This window comes from Hypomesus transpacificus, chromosome 15 (assembly GCF_021917145.1).
Source record: "Hypomesus transpacificus isolate Combined female chromosome 15, fHypTra1, whole genome shotgun sequence".
NCBI lineage: Eukaryota > Metazoa > Chordata > Actinopteri > Osmeriformes > Osmeridae > Hypomesus > Hypomesus transpacificus.
In genome coordinates, this window is record NC_061074.1 from 4,981,413 (window position 1) to 5,002,576 (window position 21,164).

At 44.8% G+C, this 21,164-nt stretch overlaps 2 protein-coding genes across 3 annotated transcripts; both read left to right on the forward strand.

Annotated features, from left to right (window-relative positions):
• The first annotated feature begins 217 nt into the window (after positions 1–217).
• On the forward strand, positions 218–6,639 carry rnpepl1 (arginyl aminopeptidase like 1). Its single transcript, XM_047035667.1, has 11 exons — positions 218–1,184; positions 1,726–1,866; positions 2,270–2,421; positions 2,531–2,647; positions 3,314–3,549; positions 3,656–3,769; positions 3,908–4,020; positions 4,129–4,237; positions 4,400–4,624; positions 4,749–4,891; positions 5,203–6,639. The coding sequence occupies exons 1-11, from the start codon at positions 720–722 to the stop codon at positions 5,464–5,466; spliced, it is 2,079 nt and encodes a 692-aa protein (XP_046891623.1). The 5' UTR covers positions 218–719; the 3' UTR covers positions 5,467–6,639.
• Positions 6,640–7,112: 473 nt separating this feature from the next.
• Positions 7,113–21,039, forward strand: LOC124477699 (segment polarity protein dishevelled homolog DVL-3). Of its 2 annotated transcripts, XM_047035666.1 has the most exons (15): positions 7,113–7,486; positions 12,756–12,825; positions 14,171–14,292; positions 15,814–15,950; positions 16,108–16,243; positions 16,664–16,757; positions 16,974–17,043; positions 17,300–17,439; positions 17,541–17,617; positions 17,778–17,845; positions 18,076–18,225; positions 18,449–18,580; positions 18,728–18,895; positions 19,044–19,253; positions 19,342–21,039. In XM_047035666.1, the coding sequence occupies exons 1-15, from the start codon at positions 7,326–7,328 to the stop codon at positions 19,740–19,742; spliced, it is 2,136 nt and encodes a 711-aa protein (XP_046891622.1). In that variant the 5' UTR covers positions 7,113–7,325; the 3' UTR covers positions 19,743–21,039. The 2 variants fall into 2 exon arrangements, with proteins under 2 accessions (XP_046891622.1, XP_046891621.1); XM_047035665.1 differs by having other exon boundaries at positions 16,664–17,043.
• The last annotated feature ends 125 nt before the right edge of the window (positions 21,040–21,164 follow it).

Consider the following 21,164-nt stretch of genomic DNA (forward strand, 5'->3'; position numbering starts at 1 on the left):
ACATCCATGTGTTTGATGTTTAAACATTGCCATTCCAACTTCCATTCCATGGTGAGAAACAGGACCCTGCTTCGTTCTATTACAAGAGGGTCTTCTTGGTTTCAAGCTGCTTTACCATGGTATTTAAGAGGCACCTTGCAGTGGAGTCTGTTTATTGAAATGCCTCGGTAGCGCCACCCCAACCCACCCCCCACCCGCTTCAAACTTTCCTGTCTCGAAGAGATTTCCTCCCTTGTTTTACTTCCTGTTTTGTTCTACAGGAGTCACAGACTTATCCTTTCACTTGAACTTAGTCCTTAACTCAGTGTTTATACTCGTTTTTGTAATAATTAGGAGTTGGTGACATTGTAACGTTTGTCATAAGTTTGTCGAAAGCAAACTCAATTTATTTTATCTGTGAAGTGGAATCCTGTCCTCGTTTAACGTCGGTTCCGATGGATTTTACGTAAATGTAGTTCCTTATCCTCTTTTTCATATTTATCGTATAGTTTTTTTTGTATCGAACTCTTCCGATAATGGTCGCTTATATGTACTACGGCCATTCTCTACAAAGTAACAAATTAGCCAGCATCTCTGTTGTGGCTAGGCTACCTAGTTAGCTAACAAAATGGCTAGCCAACACCTTTTAGCTGGCAACTAATTTGCACACTGCCGCGTTCTAAGTCTTTTTCCTTCTACTATTGCTGTCAACGTTTTTAATTTATCCATTCCTGGGAGTAATGGCCGAATTCCAGAGGCCAACACTGTGTTGCTGTCGCAAAGTGCTAACGGTGCCTAGCAAGTCGTGTGAGGGTGCCCGGGGTCTGGGAGTGGGACAATGTCGTTTGATAGACATTGCTTCGGCATCCAATTTTCATTGCTTCCAGCTCCGCCACTTCCACCTCGACCTCCGCCTTAACTTTGCCGTGAAAGAAATGACCGGTTGGCAGGTCCTGGAGCTCGTGCCAATTCAGCCCGGGGTGCAAACTTTGGTGTTGGACACTCACCCGTCCTTGCTAATTCATTCCATAGACTGCAAGGTACCAGACTCAAACGGTCAGGATGTTCCCCTCTCGCTTACTTATCGTGTAGACCCTTTCACCGACTATGGATCCTCGCTAAATATTAGCCTCCCAGCTGCAGTGATAAAACCACACCGTGCTTTCCAGATCACAGTCCGCTACACCACGACAGACGGCCCTGCGGTAAGGTGACATTAGTAGTATGTCGATAAAATAAATGTTGTCACTTAACAATATATTATTGATATGCTTGGAATTATTTTGTTATCGGAATGGCTTGTTATTTACTGAATCCGACCAATTGTTGTCATCTCGAATAAGAAATACCTCACGCAGAATGTTGTTGAAGTAAATGCCTTATCGTAGGTATACGTGGGCGAGTGCGAAGCTGTCATCCCATTTAGAGGGCACATAAAATATTCAATAATTTCCCTGCCGGTCAAATCGGCACACCAAACCCGATTCATGTGGATTCCCTATATGATGTACAGACACAGATAATCAATGATAATACCTGGTTTACCTTATGGCATAACAGACTTCACTGGTCTCATATTCTTCCTTTTTCCCCTGCCACCATCCCCCTTCCCTAATAACTTCCAAATTGTTCTAATTGTTGTAGTTACAATCAAAGGCAGTCTAGATCCCTAACTATACAATACATCTTTATGTATTGCCTAGAAGGACACAATACATGCTTTCTGTCTTCCCTTCTGTGCGGTAGATCTGGTGGCTGGATTCAGAGCTGACATGTGGTCAGACACGACCTTTGGTTTTCACCCAGGGCCACTCCGTATGCAACCGCTCCTTCTTCCCCTGCTTCGATACGCCAGCTGTCAAGAGTACCTACACTGCTACTGTCAGGGTGAGTGCCATTACTATTGGCTCTCTTGATTGGTCCGTCTCATCCCAAAACTGATCTCATTCCCCTCATTCTATCACTTTCATGTTGTTTAAATATCACATTAAATCTCTTTGCAATGATGATTAATCTTCATCTAAATCCTATTATAATCTGATTTACTTGGTCTCTGTCTTAGTTTCTTTGGTTTAATCTCATGCTCTCAAAACTGATTTCATAGCAGTGTTGTAATCCAACACAGCCCATAAATAATCCAGTACTATTTGTTTGATTGTTTATTACCTTTTTCTATGTTTGACATTCATATCAATCTGTCCCATCAGAACTAGTCAACAAAAAGATTCAGAATTGTACTGTTCTTGTGACCTTACCTTGGTGTTTGTTTTCTGTCTCCTGCTCTATGCAGGTTCCGGAAGGTGTGACAGTGCTCATGAGTGCCTCTCGCAGTGCCTACTCCAAGCAGGACAGGGTCTTCCAGTTCTCCATGGAGTACCCTGTGCCAGCCTATCTGGTGGCATTAGTGGCTGGAGATCTACAGCATGTGGACATTGGGCCTCGGTTAGTAGAAACGTTTGAATGATTAGAGTGGGAAACACAGACACATTTACGTAATTGAACTTTGTGTAACCTTTTTTCATTTGTGTCCTGCCTGTTAACGTGTGTCCAGGAGCCGGGTATGGGCGGAGCCTTGTGTGCTGACCTGTGCTGTGAGCAAGCTAGGGGGCAGTGTGGAACGTTGGCTGGGTGTGGCTGAGGAGCTTTTTGGACCCTACGTTTGGGGAAGGTCTGTGTCCACACAGCAGTCACACAGACAGGCTTCCATTCATGCTTGTTGGGGAAATAGTATTTGATGAGAAAGTCAGACAGTGCTACGAACAGCTAATTAACTGGAACTAATTAGTATTAGCCGATACTGAGTGGGATGACATTGAAGTGTCAATGGATACTAGTCCTCATTAAAGGAGAAGAAGAAAGTCTGCCTCAACCTAATCTGTATTCTGTACATCATAAACTATTACACAGTTTATGCCCCAATAATATGTACACTTTTCACTTGTAAATCCATATCTAATCCTAGTTTTGTCTAATGTAATCTAACCTAATATGTGGCAATTTAAAAAATGGGTTACCAATCATGCGGTTGTAGATCTCGCATACATTCACATACACACGGACACTCTGACCCTTAAGGCAGGCTGGGATGGAGTGTGTTTGTCCTGGATGAGTGAATATGTGTGTCCCAGTTTCAGTTCCAGGCCTCTATATTTGTTGGTCCAATTGACCATCTGACCATGTCAATATACTGAGTAACCTTATAAAGACCAAATACTACTGCAATTCAACGGTACAGATATTGAAGACCTGGCCCTTGTTTAGCAAGACTGTTATCTCCATATTTGAGTATTTTAACAAACTAAAAGAAGTCTCTCATTGTGCCGTTCTCTACAAGGTATGACATTGTGTTCCTGCCCCCATCATTTCCAATCGTTGCCATGGAGAACCCCTGCCTAACCTTCATCATCTCCTCTATCTTGGAGAGCCGGGAGTTCCTGCTCATCGATGTCATCCACGAGATTGCTCACGGCTGGTTTGGCAACGCTGTCACCAACGGAACCTGGGAGGAGATGTGGCTGAGTGAAGGACTGGCTACCTACGCTCAGAGGCGCATTACTACAGAAGCTTATGGTAAACTCACAAACACACACACACACACATGTATGTACAGACGCAGTGAGGCATGCAAATTCAAGCATCTGTCCCCCCTGACTTCCACTGCCCTCATCTCACCCAGGTGAGGCTTTCACCAGTCTGGAGACAGTGTTCCGCCTGGATGCCCTGCACAGACAAATGCGTCTGTTGGGAGACAACAATCCCGTCAGCAAGCTACAGGTCAAATTTGAGCCAGGTAATTATGAGCCATAATCCCACACCTGCTCAAATTGGCTTGATACACACACAGGTGTTCCATTCTAGTTTTTATTTCCCTCAAAATCTGATGTCTCCATTGGTTCTCTTCATCTTCCCTCTCTATGTCCCTCGCAAGGTATTAATCCCAGCAGTCTGATGAACCTGTTCACCTATGAAAAAGGCTTTTGCTTTGTGTCCTACCTCTCTCAACTATGTGGGGATGTCAAACGTTTTGACAGTTTTTTGAGGGTGAGTTTATGATTGACACACATAATGTTTATTGATGCACACAAACAAAACACATTCCATTTTGGCATACACAGAACTCTGTTCTGCTATTGTTTTTCCCTCTCTCAGGCCTATATAGAAAAGTTTAAGTTCAGCAGTGTAGTTGCCCAGGACCTGCTAGATTTCTTCCTTGGCTTCTTCCCTGAGCTGAAGGAGAGCTGCGTAGCTCAGAGAGAGGGTGAGTGGAAACGCACTAGACGGTTAGGCCATTTTAAACAAGAAGGGACCTGAACCACAAAGAACTTTGGTAACGTTCAGGGTTCCTTCATCATCTTATTTATTTATCCCTTTCTCTCTCTTTTGATCACCCTCTCTCTCACACTCGCGCTCACTCACACAGGTCTGGAGTTTGAGCGCTGGCTGAATGGATGTGGCCCTCCTCTCTGTGAACCAGACCTGTCAGCGGGCCTGGTTTTGACCAGCCCGGTCCAGAGCCTGTGTGATCTGTGGGCCACCGACACTCCCGACACTGAGGCCATAGCCACCTTTGACCTCTCCACCTGGAGCACCTTCCAGATGGTTCTCTTCCTAGACCGACTGCTGGACCACTCGCCGATCTCCCATGGTACCTCACACTCTGACCACCTGCTCGTCCCCATCCAATAGAAGAAATCCACACATGTAATACAATTAATCATATGCCTATGTGTCCATAAATCATTATTTTTTTTTGATCTTGTTAACCTCAGAGATAATGGGTCATCTCTCACGCTGCTACTCTGCACTGCTGGACGGCATGAATGCTGAGGTGAAGATCCGATGGCTACAGATTGTGGTACGGAACCTGTTCTACCCAGACCTTCCGCGAGTCCGCAGCTTCCTGCACAAACATGTGAGTGATCCTGATGACCAGAGCATACAGGTTAAAAGCTAAACGTAAGGTTCTTCAAAAGTCGTGACCCTAGAAACTCGAGGAAGAAATTCCGCACTGTTTGGCTATAAGGTATTATGTCATCTAACACTTGCTGTTTCTTTGTAGTCTACCGGTAGCATGATCACAATTTTTTTTTTTTTACTAAATCAATGACACAACCGTAAGCATGGTTTAGAATTACAACAAGAAATGTTACTTACCCTTAAGGTTAAGACAATGTAGGTAAATCAATGATTAAACCATTACAATAACGTCCTGATCTCCTTCAGACATCGCGGATGTACACAGTTCCCCTCTATGAAGACCTCTGCACGGGGGTAATGAAGTGCTTCGCCGTGGAGGTGTTTTACCAGACCCAGGCCCGCCTCCACCCCAACCTGAGACGGACCCTCCAGCAGATCCTGTTCCAGACCAGCGGCCTGACTGCAAGCCCCACCCCGGCCCTGCTCCCCCTCACCCCCAATCCTAGCTCCACTGCAGAGCCCTCCACCACTGGAACAATTGCGCTACGGGATGTCAACGTCTCTGCCTGACAAGCTGATGCTTGTTCACTGTGAGAGAAGCTGGTAGGGAAAAAGGGAGCGCTTCCGAGACTCCGCTAACGGTGTCACAGCCAACAAACGTGTTATGCTCGACAGGCGTGAATAGAATGTGACTATGTCATCAATGCAACTTGCTACATCATCGGCACAGCTGTGTAGCAGTCAGGAGGAGGAGAAAAAAACACTGTGCAAACAACTTTTCCAACACAGTTTGGTGAAGAACTGGAAGAGACTTGAAACGACTGCGTTGACAGTCCTCAGCCGTGCTTTCAGAGAGTGAAGCAGCTTCACTCACACAGATGCAAGTTGTTTGGAATATTTATATGACTTTAATTTCCATAAGTTAACTTTTTAGGCCTGTCTGTGAAAATTGGCATGTGTGTGCCAATGTGTGTGTGTCTGGATCTGTGTATGTGATGGAATTGGTGATGAGAGGGTAGAAATGATAGTTTCAATGGGATTAACCTCACTCAGAGCAAAGAGTGATTCATGAATGGATGCATTCATTGAGCAAATCTGATAACAGGACAGAACCATCTGTTCTGAACACTAAATGCTTTCACTCTGCAATTAATTATATAAATTATTTCCCCTTTGCAATACTAAATGGTGACATTTATCCAGGAAGGAAGGTGGAAAGTCCCTTTCTTCATTCCTATGTCCTCTCACTCAGGAAGCACTTTGTTCGACAAGCCAGGGACCCCTTCTCACTGGGATCGGCAGAGTTTGCACTTTATTTCAAAATATGGGGCCTTTTTATCTGATTAGCAATGTCCCTGATCTGTATATGCTTTATATATGTTTAAAAGTGTCCATGGTATTACAAAACTGGCATAGGGTCAGAGCCACACAGCTTTAGGTCCAAGCCCTTTGTCTCACCATTTTAACAGTTTACCCCAATAATGCTTTGATATGGGAAGGATTATGATGAGTTGAATTATGTTTGAATTACTTTGAGTCTTCCACATAATTATTCATAAATTGTGAAAGGGCTTTACCCTCAAGTGTGTGTGAAGGATACGTTTATGTTTTCATGATTATATTGTTTGAGGGGTGAATCAGGTGATGACAAAGCAGTTTTCAGCAATTCCTAGATGCCTTACTTTACTCAGAGGGGACATGCAGGTTTTCAACGTTTTGCAGGTAATTAACGCTTTCAGTGTGCTTTTGACAAGTTATTTTACGTTCAGAACATTAGCGTGTAGACAACGTGTGTTATGCCCACGAGAGGGCGTTCGCGGCTTGGCCATATCCCTGACTGATTCTGTGAAGGGAGAATCCAACGTCATGGGAAGTTTTTGTATAAGCCTACAGCTGCGAAACTGTCGTTGGTTGATCAAATAAGCCATCATATCTCCTATAGTAGAATTTCGAAAAAGTTGTAATGTATGGTCTACTTTCCTCTTAAATGTTAATTTCATTATTATGCCTCTAGAGGGAGTCCTTTGGAAACTCGATAGGAGGGGCTATTTTTGTAGGCTACACAACATTGGCGGACAGCTGTTACAACGAACAGGGGATAGCACTGTCCGTTAACACAGGAGCACAAACTGGGCCATTCTCCACAAAAAAGCGAAATTCCTTGTATATCGGACAGACGATATAGGCCTACAAATGAAAAATGAAATAAATGTTTGGGCAATGGAATGTTAAGACCTCCATTTAATTGTTTTCATTAGAATATAACTGCGCTACAGACCATCGTACGAGTCCACCTCAAGTGCTACAGACCAAGGATTTAACAACAGCCGGGGTCCAGGCGAGAGGAGACAGCGTGAACCAGCCCCAGGGAGGCAGACAGAGTACCCAGGGCTGGATGTGCTCGGCCTTACCCTCCCCAGCGGCCCGCCATGGGGGAGACCAAAATTATTTATCACCTCGACGACCAGGAAACTCCTTACCTGGTCAAGTTGCCCATCGCTGCTGACAGGGTTACTCTTGCGGACTTCAAACATGTCCTCAATAAGCCAAACTATAAATTTTTCTTCAAATCTATGGACGATGATTTCGGGTAAGATCATAGGCATATAATATAAGCACAGCCTTCTTTTTAAGGTAGATATGTTTGTGTTTTGTATTAAATATAGGCTATTATGTATCCTTAACTCTACTTCACTTGGTATCCTGTGCTACATGAAAGGAAATCAACGTGGGGGTTGTCTGTTTGCCAGGCATAGTCCTTATAAATATGACGGCGTTACTTAGAAAGCATTTATTACATTTTCAGTGAAGAAATATGTTATAGATTGTTGAAATTACAGCGTCCATTTTGGAGATGGTATATTAAGTGGCTATTGGAAGCACTGATGGGAGGGGTAGTTTCAAGTCTGATTTCATTATGCAGAGATCCAGACTGTCATAATATGATGCAGGTCATTCAAAATGTCTTGAATCCGTCCTGAACAACAGAAAAAAACATTTAATCTTCGGTTGAGAATACGGAAAGTGAAATTTTGTTGACACTTCTCACGGTAGCATAACTACACGACAAGCTAAAAAAAAATCAGTTTCCTTATTGTTTCACAAACCAAGCTGTGCAACTTTTAACTAATTCCTTAATTGAAGCAACTTGACTTAACTTGCATTTGGCTTTTTGAGAGCCTACCATGCTTTCACGTAGGCTATTATACTTCTATTATCTTTCCAAGTGCCTGTGCATCAGTTGCAAAAGTTGGGCATGTAGGCTATACATTTCTAAACTATGTAATTTAATGTAAGTTACATTGTCACGTCTCTGCGATTGCCTGCTGTCTCAGTCCCATTGCAGCCCTTCGTTCGCCTTGAACACGACTCAGAATACAACTGACATCAGCAGTGTCTTTCTCCAGTGCATCGTGTATCACTACAACAACCTATTTTGTTGTATTTATATACCGTATAACCTACATTCTCCCTATAATAATTACATAATAACTATAATAATTCTCACTACAATAACTAGCCTAATTTGGGTAGGCCTACAGCTGTAATGTCTGTCTTGGCTTTCCCTTAAAGATTAGCATCGGATATTTCGTGACATGAGGGCATCTTTCCTTCCAAGAGCTCAATGGATGCTGTCGTTGAGCGGCTGGGGTAGTAATGGCAACCTCCAAATAAAGAAATGCTAGCTAACCTCAGTAGCCTATGCCGATGTGAATATTCACAGCCTGTTGTCAAAGAGGAAATCATTTTTCGACAATATTCTCAGTCTAAAGACAATAAAGCAAAACGTCTCCTTTAGGTCAGGATAAGAGCTCACCCTTATCTTCTTTGTCAGGAGAACAGGTGCGCACGTGATAGCACATGGCTTAGAAATAGACACGGGCTGTTTTGAAAGAAAGAAAATTTCTTTCTCGACTTTTTCAAATAATGTATTTTGTCGTATTGATGCTGATGTTTCTCCACCAACCTCTGTTATCTCTGTGCAAACGTCTCAAACTCGATAAGGTGAGCGAAATGATTTACGATCACATTACAGCGGCTCTAAACCTTTACCCTTTAACGCCACCTATGACCCAACCCCTTCCTCATTCAATCATGATTATATCTGTCTCACAAACATGAATACATATGAACAACTCATGCATTTTATCACACAAGACAATGGAGAGAATGTGCATACACATGGCAAACATGATTTATTATTAACACTATAAGATCTGTCTTGTTGCTGAGCCCATGGTGATTGTCAAAACACTTATTGCAGAGCTCAACCGAGCTGGAGGACAGGGACTCTCAAATGCTGGACCAGAAAGAGTTAGGAGTCAGCCAGACCGACAGACTGGGCCAGGGAGGGGATGAGGGAAGTGTTGGACAGGGGCTACTGGTCTAGTCTGCTGACTCATCTGTGCAGCCACAGGCCTGAGGAGGGGAATGTGGGACCCGCTGTGGAAGGATGTGGAGGGGAACCTTGGAAGGATGCTATTTGTCTTGGGAACCCATTAGTATCTGGTGTTTCAATCACACTTATTGTGTGGTAGAGTAGGAACATTTTTGTCAGTTCTTAAAATATAATCTATTCTACAACTTATTAGAAATAGTTGAAACATGTTCGGCAATACCGGAACATCAGATTTTTTAAATGCCTTATGAAGTCCATATCCTATCAGTCATTTTGGTAGTACATATGCTTGAAAGCATATGTGTTTTATTCCATTACTCTCCCACTGAACATCAGCAGGGACTGCACTTCCAACATTTAGTTCTTGTTTTTTAGAGCATTCATGGAGCCCAAAGGACCATGACTGTTTCAACGATCACTCACACCATGTTGGCTGGAAAAAAATCTGGATTTTTTACATCCTTTCCAGCGCTCCCTCTCTCTGTCTCTCTTTCTCTCTTCCTGCCTCTCTGTTTGCTTCTCCCCGCTTCTCTCTGTCTCAACCTGCTTCTCTCTCTCTCTTTCTCCCTCTCTCAGTGCTTCTTTCTTTCTGTCTCTCTTTCTCTCTCTCCATCACTTTCTTGCTTGCCATTTCTCCAAAGCAAATTACACATTAGTAAAGGAGTTCATGCCCTTATAGGAGATGTCATGCATACCAGTTGGTCATGCACATGTATCAGAATATGGCTGTCCCTCTGGCCGTCCAGTCATTTTTGACTGGTTAGAAGAGGTCTTTGATATGCATGTCTGGCCCAGCCTGCTTAACAATGCACAGTTTGGACAGCACAACCCGCACCCACCTCTCTCTCTCACACATATTCATGCACACACTCACACTCAGACAACATGTCATGCCCACCCCCCAAGACTCCCTGCAAAGCACATCTGTTTATTTTAGCACTGAGAGTAATTGGTCCAGAACTGGACAGAAATAGTGTGGGACTGCGGGAAACTCTGCAGTGTAGATGTTTGGGCTTAGTGATTATGTGCCCGTTTTCTGTGTGTGTGTTTGGGTGTGTTGACTCAATACTGTAGAGTGGTCAGTCTGGCACTAGCTGAAGAGGTGGCAGAACGCTCTTTTTGCTCCCCCTCTTTTAAGCTGACCTACTTTCCCTCTTCCTGTTTTATTTTCTTGTCTTGTCTTTTGTGTCTGTACTTGAGGCAATTTGCATATTAGATGCATGAGAAGTTACTCTGGAGAATGTTAGCTGTGCGTGTGTGTTTGTGCACATTTGGTCTGTTTTGATATTTAATCTGTCTCTGACGCTCAGGGATTGTACTGTTTGTGTCTCTTATGCCTGCGAAGAATAAAGGACGCTGCCTCTGAACATCCGAGATTAGACTTCCCTCCCTTTTCCTGGTGTCCTCACCTCTTTCCCTCATGCACTTACTCTCCATCTCTCCCATTCTTCTCTCTTCCATTTCTCTACCATTCACTCCCCCCCCCTCCTCCAGACACACACACAAATATGCACACAGTAACCAGTCCAGAGCTACATTCATCTTATTTCTCAGAGGTAAATCTAATCAGTGGAAGCTACATAGATGCAGGCTCTCTTTATTAGTGGTCTGCTCAGCTTTCAGATCAATGGGACTGTCTGCACCTGCTGGGGCTGCAAACCCAGCTCCCCAAAGGCCCTGTCAGCAGGGCCACATGGCTGTGCCCCCCCCAGTCCCACCCCCATCTGGGGCACAGAGGCTGGGAATCGAAAGGATGGAGGAAACAGAGAGAGGGGAAGAATAAGGACAACAAGTTACAAGGAACTATTGGTTTGAGTAACAAGGGCTGAGCGGTGGGATTAAATACATTTGAGTTTGAGTGACATGTTGTGATTGGTGGGTTGTCATTTGCGAGTGTGCAATGTGGAAGTGAAATTGAAAGGTCCTTGCATGCCATATAGATTATGTAATGCAATCTGTTGTTATTGCCTGGGCTGAGGCTGGATTAGTGCTCTGCAGTGAAACTATGAGAAATTTACTGTCCTGACCTCTTTAAAGCCCCTTAAACCTCCCAATTGGATCCAAGTTCAAAGGTCACATCAGTTGGTAGGCATTAAAGCTGTTACTTGTTGCTTTCATTAGCATACTGTCACTTTTAACTTTTAATTACACTGATTGACACACAGATACACATCCGCTCTCCCCCTCTCTCCTCTCTTTCTATCCTCTCTCTCTCTCCCCTCTCTCTCTCCTCTCTTTCTCCTTCACCATCTTCATCTCAATGTATTTTTAAATAAATTCAGGAACATGTACACAGCTCTTGTCCTGGAATTAGAAGGGAGGGAAAGAGAGAAATAACAAGACTGAGCGGATCATTGCCACAGTGCAGGGGTGCTGTGTTACCGACCAGGCAGAGGTGAACGGGGAATGATGCAGACATAATCAGTTGTTAAGCATTTCATCTAGTCGGGGGTCACATGACTTGAACAAAGCATGTGTTCAGCCATGTGCATATTGAAGCCCCACTGAGGCCCTTTTCAGTTGGTTACAACTCTGTGTAATGGTTTGTAACTCCACAAAACTGCAGAGGTGATATTGCATATTCTTATTTTAGAGGACCTATGGCTGTGATGGGTTAGATTACAGAAACAAAGAGGAAGAGAGAGAAACAGAGAGAGAGAGACTTTGAGCTGTCGATTGTTATTATTATTCCAACCCAGTGTTCAATAAATTCAACTGTATTCCTCAAGCACCATAGCCAGGAATGGCTTAAGAGTTTCCACTCTTTGGCATTACATACACTGGCAGACATTTACCTGCGTATAGAGTGGTGATATTGAGAAGAGGCTGCTCACCCCTTCAGTGTTCTTCCTATCTTCTCTGACTAGACTGTCAGAGAAAATAAGAGAGATATCGCTTGAATATTTTATCTTCCACTGTGTTAACCTGAGTGTGTGTTTATGTGTGGTATATTGTGTGGTTGTTTGTAGCGAAATCATTCAGATAATTTATGGATCCCCGTCTTATTTTCTCTGGCTTTTAATTGAACATTGCTGAGTCTCCCTCACCTCTCACAATGCATGGCCTCTCACAAGTCTCCCTGCCGTATGGCTTCTATGGTAACTAGGGTCATTTAGGGTCGGCACTTTTTTTAGAGAGCAGCTGGGTAGTGAGAAAAGACATTGGTTCTGAATCCTGATGTTGATAATGGCTGTATTTGTGTGAAACAGAGCGAAGGTTGTGTCTTTTTTCCCTTAAATGTTTAAACATCGTAAGTCAGATGTTTAGTGTCATTTTATCCCTTTGACATTACACCTCAATTGGATTTTATGGGTGAGGCGTATTCTAACACAATTATAATTTGAACTACGTTTCAAGAAACAAAACATCGCTTTTTCCCTAATGAGCAGGATGGGTGTTACTTAAAGATGGGTGGATGTAGTTCAGTGGATATTTGCTTAAAATATTTTTTTCCTTACAGGGTTGTGAAAGAGGAGATCTCTGATGACAACGCCAAACTCCCCTGTTTCAATGGCAGAGTGGTATCTTGGGTGAGCAAGTTTCCCATCTTGTCTTTAGTCTGACCATATACATATGTATGTTTATTTTCTACCATGTCTCTCTCTGTCTCTCTCCTTCTGCCCCTCTTTCTTTTGTCTCTCTTTGTCTCTCTTTTTCTCTCTCTCTCTGCCTCTCCCTCTTTCTTATTGCCCCCATGTGGGTTCAGCGGTGATAACAGTGAGTGCAGAATCCTGCAAGCATTCTTTTTGCAAGAGTGTCAAAGAGCTTATTACCAGACTGATAAATATTGCATGTATTCGCTCTGAAGACTATTGACTAGAAGACTATTGAGTATTAGTACCTTAGACTAACTAACTACATAGTGACCTGGAATGTGTGTGTGTGTATCACGTGTGGGGCTGCGATCACAGCTAACTGTCTTATATAACCTGACCTCATTTGTTTGTGTTTTACCTTCACCTCTGCCACAGCACATGTCCACGCCACAGACAACTCTGCCTCTATTCAGTGTAGTCTCTCTCCACCATTCCCATCTCTCTTTTCCTCTATTGGAATCCCTCCATTTCTCCCCTCTCTGTCTCACGTCCATCTAATCATCTCGCCAACTAACACTAACTAACACACACTCTTATGCATGCAAATCCCATTCTCAAACAGGCACAGCAGGCACTCTTGTGGAAACACCCTCCTAATCCCCTTTTTTCAGAGCACAGTTCTTTCCTTCTCTCTTCTGTTTCTCATGCTAGTCTAGACTCTAGACCATCATTTTCCAACCTGTCCAGTGGGTGAAAAAGCCTTGGTTAGGTGGAAATCTGCCTGGTTACAGAACGTTTCCCTCCATTTTGCTCTCTGGCCTCTCCAGTAATGCTGGACTCAGGGTTGGGGTAACTGCAGCTCTCTCAGCTGCGGTCTGGAGAGCTCTGCCTGTGATGGAACACTGTGTAGAGGGGCAGCGTGTGGCAGGACCCTCCAGCGCTTCCTCTGCTGGTCATAGAGGAGAAGGGCAGGCACGCAGGGTCCCTGCCGATCCTTTGTGGGCCGGAGAAGAAGAGGCAGAACAGTGGTCCTCACTTAGCCTTTGATTAGATCAGCTAACTGGAATCACAGGATGCTCAGCAATACTCCTGAAATATCCTGGTTCTAACGAGAAGATTGAATCAGAGGGCAGGAGTGGTGGACATTCCAGAGGAACAACAGGGATGCGGGGAGGAAGTGTATCACTACAAGGGTGGAAGTGAATGAAGGATTGTCTGTGGATCTGTCCACTGTATCAATGAGCGCATTGATAGTCAGATCTTTTGACCATCATTATTAACTTTCAAACTTTTACATCTTAGTCTCCCCCCCCCCCCGCCCTTCTCTTTCTCCCTCCAGCTGGTGTCTGCAGACGGCTGTCACTCAGATGGGGGTTCCGTGTGTGCAGACAGCCAGACAGACCTACCGCCCCCCCTGGAGAGGACCGGCGGTATCGGGGACTCAAGACCCCCCTCTTTCCAGTTAGTACACTCAAGACATTGTATGTGTGTGTGCATGCATCTGTGCTTGTATGTTTCAGGAGCACCACATATAACCACATTTATCAATTAACGGTATCTAAGCTCACCTACATTATGTAAACCATGCGTATCTAACACTTTAGCATCTAGTGTCTGTGCACCCACCCATAGTAGTTGGAGTCTGATTGTTGCACCTGAAGGAATAGTCCAGACATATTAACCCGATGAGCAACATAGAGCTCGCACATCGTCCTGTGCAGTAAACAAATACCTGTCTTGAGCCTCACCAGAGCAAGGGCTTGAAGTCAATACTGGTGTGAGATGAAAGGCTCTGCTTCCCTCTTGGCTCTCCCCTCACTCGCTCTGTCTTTCTTCTTGCTCTCTCTCTCTCTTACTTGCTTCCCATCTCCCTCTCTCCCCAGATCTCCCTCTCTCCCCAGATCTCTCTCTCTCTCCAGATCTTTGTGTATCTTTCCTCCTCTTTCTCTCTCTGTCTCACACATTCCCCCTTCTCTCCTTTGCTTCTTTACCTTAACATTTTACTACAGCTAGTCGCCAATCCCTGCTGCCTGTAAACGGTAAATCAAATCAGCTTACTGAAATAATCGATTGAGACCCACTGATGATCAATATGGGTCAATGTTTCTTAATGCTAATATTGATTGTCTTAAGTGCCAGGCCTACTGTATGGAAGGAAGTGGCCTTGCCTTTGCTCAGACAAGGGTATTGGGTGTAATCAGGGGATGGAGAGTCTGTCATAGACTGAGTGTGTGTCTGTGTGTGTGTGTGTGTCTGTGTGTGCGTGTCTGTAAATGTGTGAGATCAATTATTTATGTCTCTTTAAAACTATGTTTCAAACCAGAAGGCTATTGCTGACTGCAGTAGTAAATAACATGTTTCTCTATGAATTTGAATGGTTGAGTTTGGTCAAAAAATAGAGACTGACGTCTCTTATCTCTCAGCACACGGCTGAGGGGTTGTTTGTGCCCATGGCCTTTCCTGCGTGTGAGAGGATGTTTCCTGCTTTCTGTCTCTCTGTCGGCCCCCCAGTGAACTCAGGTTAATTATCAAACCAATGGAAACTTCTGGTATCCGCAAGCCGTTACAGCAGACCATTATGTCATTAGGGGCAGTCTTACACCCCCCCCTGCTGTTCGACTGGAGATCACAGTTTGGCCCACTGCAGAGCTCACATGCACACCAACAAGCACGAGGGATGGCTTATCCGCATACATACTCACACATGCATGCATGCACACACACACACACACACACACACACATACACAGCAATGATCTCTCTGTACCTAGCTCCCAGCACAGTCAGTTTTGGCTGACATTAAAACCCACTGACATTCAGATAACATCACGTGACACTTAAATAGCAGGGGGCTCCAAAAAGCCTATATGGCTGTAGCTGCTGTGTCTGTGTAGAGCGGGAATACAGTAGTGATAGTGATATTTCAAAACATCTCTCCCTTTCATGTTGCTCTTCTTTATCCCCCCTCTCTTTCAACATCAGTGCAAATGCTGCTGGCAGTCAGGATAACTTGGACAACGAGACTGAGACGGAGTCTGTTGTCTCTAAGCAACGAGAGCGAGAGAAGGAGCGGGAGAGAGAGAGGGAAAGACCTCGAAGGAAAGACACTCTCGACCATGGTAACTCCTTCTGCCCATTTGCATGTCATGTGCTTGAATCCCGCATTCTTCATAAATAAGATACATCATAGACACTCTTTTAATGGATCTAAATTGTTGGTACTGTGTGTTGACTGTACGGGTCTTCTGTCATGATTTTCTCTGGTGGCCCCTACAGGTGGGAGGTTGAATGGTCACTCCCGGCCCGAGCGAAGGCCAGAGTTAGCAGGGTATGACAGCTCGTCCACCCTCATGAGCAGCGAGCTGGATACCACCAGTTTCTTTGACTCTGAGGACGATGACTCGGCAAGCCGGTGAGCCAATTGGATTCTGTCTATTAGCCCAGATTTTTCATCTGGGAGACAAATGCGTACACAAGCACACACTCACACAGTAATACACACACACACAATTTATTCTTGTCCTAATGAACAAAAAGGTGTCCATTTACACCAAAACATGTCTTAAAGGCACTTAATGTACAAAAACGATATGGTCAGGATATCTAAAGCTTCCTCCAATCACATGCTCTAGAAACTCTGGATAAAGGACAGCCTATTTTCTTTCTGAGCTCAATGCCCTTTCTTACTATTGGCTTGAGCGGATCGTCACATGTGAAGATTGAACCAATGGTGGATGAGTGTACATTGTATGCCATCAAAGGCTTCACACCATCATACCTTAAATGACACAATATGAGTTGTGTCATAGCTGTGATGTCATCCCCCTCTCAGGTTCAGCGGTTCCACAGAGCAGAGCTCATCCTCCAGACTCATGAGACGGCATCGCCGTCGCCGACGGAAACCCAAAGCACCGCGGATGGAGAGGGTAAATGAGACAGACACACGTGTGCCCCGATTCCAGATCTGCTTCCTGTGTTTTGTGGCCTATATCTGTACCTTTATCATCTTCAAGTTCTCTCGCTCTGTCTCTCTCTCTCTCTCTCTCTCTCTCTCTCTCTCTCTCTCTCTCTCTCTCTCTCTCTATCCTCCTTCATTCCCCTCCTGCCTTCCTCTCTTTCTCTGTCCCTCTTGCTGTCTCCAGTCGTCCTCGTTCAGCAGCATCACAGACTCCACCATGTCTTTGAACATCATCACTGTCACTTTAAACATGGGTGAGTACGTCTCTGTCTGTGTGGGAGCATGGGGGGTGGTCCTGCAGTCTGTTTTTGGTTTTATCGCAGATGCCAAAACTCAAATCACACATTGAGGTGGATTGTGCAAAAGGACTGTTGAATCTCGTTAAGGAAATCCAATGTCTCCTGTTTCCTATACTATTGAGTAGGCAGTGCCATCTATTTTCTTAAATCCTCTTTCTAACCTCCCCCTCCACACGCACACCTCAACCTCTTCACTCCTCGGCTTGTACAGAGAAGTACAACTTCCTGGGTATCAGCATTGTGGGCCAGAGCAACGAGCGAGGTGACGGGGGCATCTACATCGGCTCCATCATGAAGGGCGGGGCCGTGGCGGCGGACGGACGCATTGAGCCTGGTGATATGCTGCTTCAGGTGTGTGTGTGTGTGTTTGACCCGGAGCTTTCTGTTAGTCATTTATTATTTTCATTTTTTTTTTTTTTTTGTGACCTCATTTCCTGTTCATACCTCCCCAGGTAAACGACATCAACTTTGAGAACATGAGCAATGATGATGCTGTGAGGGTGCTGAGGGAGATTGTGCACAAGCCAGGGTAAGGCTCTAAGGGAATATGGAATATATGTTTGTGTGTTTTTTGTGTGTCTGTGAGTGGATGAGTCTGTCTGCATGCGTGTGTGTGTGTGTGTGTGTGTGGGCGGTGTGGAGGAGAGAGAGCAATGCTTGTGAACAGAGTTTCCTCTGTGTGCTGACAGCCCCATCACTCTGACTGTGGCTAAATGCTGGGATCCAAACCCTCGAGGATGCTTCACGCTGCCCAGGAGTGAGTACTCATTCACAGCCCAATTGATTTAGTCTCACCGTCTTCAACAGTCACACAGATCAATCTATTGAAAGTTTGAGAGGATTGTGTTTCACTAAAAGGGACATTTTAACATTCTTGTATTTGGTGTTACTCCCACCCCGTGGTAAGGGTGGGGTGGGTCGGGATGGTCATATGGAGTCATGTTTCATGTAGAAACCCCCAACACGTACACCCCTCCTTTTCCGTAGGTGAGCCGATCCGTCCCATAGACCCTGCTGCTTGGGTGTCCCACACTGCGGCAATGACGGGGGCGTACCCGGTGTACGGTATGAGCCCTTCTATGAGTACCATCACCTCCACCAGCTCCTCCATCACAAGCTCCATCCCTGAGACTGAGAGTAAGTCCTCCTCCCTCTCCTCCTCTACGCTGCCATTGGCTGCCCTCATCCTCTTCTTCCTGCTGTAGTGAATGGCTCCCTTTGTGTTTGTTTCACGACTTGATCTTGTCATCAGACACTTTGGTTTTCTTTCATTCTCTATCTTTGATTTTGTTCTTTCTTTTCTCTCTCCCTTTTCTTTATTTCTCTCTTTCTCACTTCTTTCTTTCTGTTTTTCTTCCAGGGTACGATGATTTGCACCTGTCCATTCACAGCGATATGGCCGCCATTGCCAAGGCGATGGCATTCCCAGAGTCTGGGCTGGAGGTGCGAGACAGGATGTGGCTGAAGATTACCATCCCTAACGCCTTCATAGGTAGCTACAATCAATATTTTGTCCTCTCGCACTCTCTCCCTTCTTGGTTCTTCTAGTGTTGTCTAAACCCAAAGGCCTTAATGTGCATCTCTCACCTTATAATCTGATATCTGACCCTCACCAAATATCTGACCCTGTCTGTCTCAGGTTCAGATGTTGTGGACTGGCTTTACCATCACGTGGAGGGCTTCACTGATCGCCGCGAGGCCCGCAAATACTCCAGCAACCTTCTGAAGGCTGGATACATCCGCCATACAGTCAACAAAATCACCTTCTCTGAGCAGTGTTACTACATCTTTGGGGACCTCTGTGGCAGTGAGTTTTACTTCAGTAATTGGCATGTCTGTCTGTCTGTCTTTCCCCTGGTCTTTTTGTCCTGCAATAAAAAAATCTTAATTTACATGATTTTTTGGCTCTTTCGCCTGTCTACCTCACTCCCTCTGCTACACCCATCCCCTCTCAGACATGGCTGGTCTGTCCTTGCAAGACCACGAAGGTTCCAGTGGGGCCTCTGACCAGGACACACTGGCCCCCCTGCCTCACCCGGGAGCTGCACCCTGGCCCCTGGCCTTCCCCTACCAGTATCCCATTCCACACCCCTACAACCCCCACCCTCTGCACGAGCCACCGCACATTGGAGAGGGGGGCAGCGGGGGTAGCCAGCACAGCGAAGGTGAGACGCTTTGACACACACACACACACGATGAATGGAAATGTCTTTATCTCTTGTCCTCACACCTTTCTCTCTCTTGCTCTTGCAGGGAGTCGTAGCAGTGGGTCAAACCGTAGCGGCAGCAAGAAGGAGGCTGCAGGGGGCGCTGGCGGGGCAGAGTCCAAGTCGGCCGGCAGTGGCAGCGACCAAGAGCAGAGGCGGGAGAAAGCCACTAATGAACACTCTGAGGCGCCCCCTAGTGAGCACAGTGTGCGCAGCATCCACAGCCACTGCAGCTCCCATAGTGTCCACAGTACCCATTCCAACAGCCCGGTGTGTGGAGAGCCTGGCCTGCCCCCAGAGCCAGAGCCAACACAGCTTCCCACAGCTCCTCCCGGGTCCCCGCCGGGCCGTGACATGGCTTCTGTGCCCCCTGAACTCACCGCTTCTCGCCAGTCCTTCCGCATTGCCATGGGCAACCCGAGCGAATTCTTTGTTGATGTTATGTAATGTGCGATGGGAGTCAGTTGATCCAGAGAAGGGTTCCTTTGCTGGAGAGGTTGCTGAGGATGGAAAAGGTAAATGGAGAGCAAGTGGGGCGTGGCTGTGTAAAGGACATTGTTGTCCATATCCCCTCACCCCTGTAGCTGTTCTGTGTCTCGTACTTTCTTCAGTGAAGAAAATTGAAATGGGTACAGCTCTCTCTCTCTATATGTTCCCTAAAAAACATTTGTTCTTTACTACATTTTATATGTGCGTGAGTGTGTGTGTGTACTGTTTCTTTTCCTCTTCTCCTTGAAGTGACCTGTGTGTCTCACTTAACTGAAACGTATGTATTTTTTTACCATCACATTCCCCCACCCTTATTTATCAAAGACACTTCAATAATAGACAGGAAACTCTAAAAAAAAGACTTTGAGGAAGTCTGTGGTTAGGATTGACAGTTTTCTCTGGGATTGCTCTCTGCTCTACATAGTAGTATTAAGCTGAAAACAAAACTGTTAAATGCATAAAGAAAATATATATGAACAGCACTAAGTCATACATTTACTGGTTGTCTTGTTAAATGTACAAGGAATTGTGAAGGAATGTGGGGAGAGAAGCCAAAAAGAAAATCATTGAGCTAACCTACAGTACATCCAGACAGGAAACATGATTTCCTTTTGAAGTACTAATTTTCAGATCTGATGGTGTCATCAAGACGTCACCCTCCTCGTTCAAGCTTTGATGTACAGGCCTTTTGTTTTAATGGTACTTCTTGCCTTCAGTGGCCCTTTGACAGGACACACTTTGTAGTTCACTCTTTAGCAGGATGACTGCTGCCACATCAAAAGTGTTAGTGGTCATGGTCTTTGATAATGATCTGACCGATCGCTTAACTGGAGGATTAAGGATACACTCGTTATATCTCATAAGCTTGACCATGGGTATTAGAGGACAGAGACTCAATTTAGGGAGTTTTGGGAAAGGGTGGGTGTGAGCAATGTTGACCTTGTCTCTTTCCATCTTATTTTTCCCATCTCTGTGTACATTGCATTGTATTAGTCCAGCATTCTCTTTATTTCATAAATAACATCATTCTGCTAATATTACAGCCTGATGTCTCAAATGTTCTCTTTTGTTGCCAGAACACATTTATCTCAAATCTTTGATTAGAGATTGATTATGTATAGTGATTAACAGTTATGTTTAATCCTCGATAAACAGTTTTATGAGAAACAAATTGTTTTTATTTATAAACATAGTTTTATTGCCTGAACATGACCATGTTTTGTGTGATCTATTCATTAAATATCTCAAAAGTCAAGTTTTAACTTCTGCTGCTTGTTGGAAAGCATTATGTCAATGAACAAAAGATCTCCTCTGTATTTCTGGTAATGGCTCTCTCATTTTCCAGAGAAGCCAATACTTCTGTCGTAACAGGATCCCGTT

Excerpts from the sequence above, each read along its gene's own strand:
- rnpepl1 (XM_047035667.1), top strand. The coding sequence starts at position 720 with ATGGCCGAATTCCAGAGGCCAACACTGTGTTGCTGTCGCAAAGTGCTA. Across the intron at positions 3,770-3,907 it reads ACAGGTCAAATTTGAGCCAG|GTATTAATCCCAGCAGTCTG; the intron begins GTAATTATGAGC and ends GTCCCTCGCAAG. Across the intron at positions 4,021-4,128 it reads GTTTTGACAGTTTTTTGAGG|GCCTATATAGAAAAGTTTAA; the intron begins GTGAGTTTATGA and ends TCCCTCTCTCAG.
- LOC124477699 (XM_047035665.1), top strand. The coding sequence starts at position 7,326 with ATGGGGGAGACCAAAATTATTTATCACCTCGACGACCAGGAAACTCCT. Across the intron at positions 14,293-15,813 it reads TCAAGACCCCCCTCTTTCCA|TGCAAATGCTGCTGGCAGTC; the intron begins GTTAGTACACTC and ends TTTCAACATCAG. Across the intron at positions 18,581-18,727 it reads CATCCCTAACGCCTTCATAG|GTTCAGATGTTGTGGACTGG; the intron begins GTAGCTACAATC and ends TGTCTGTCTCAG.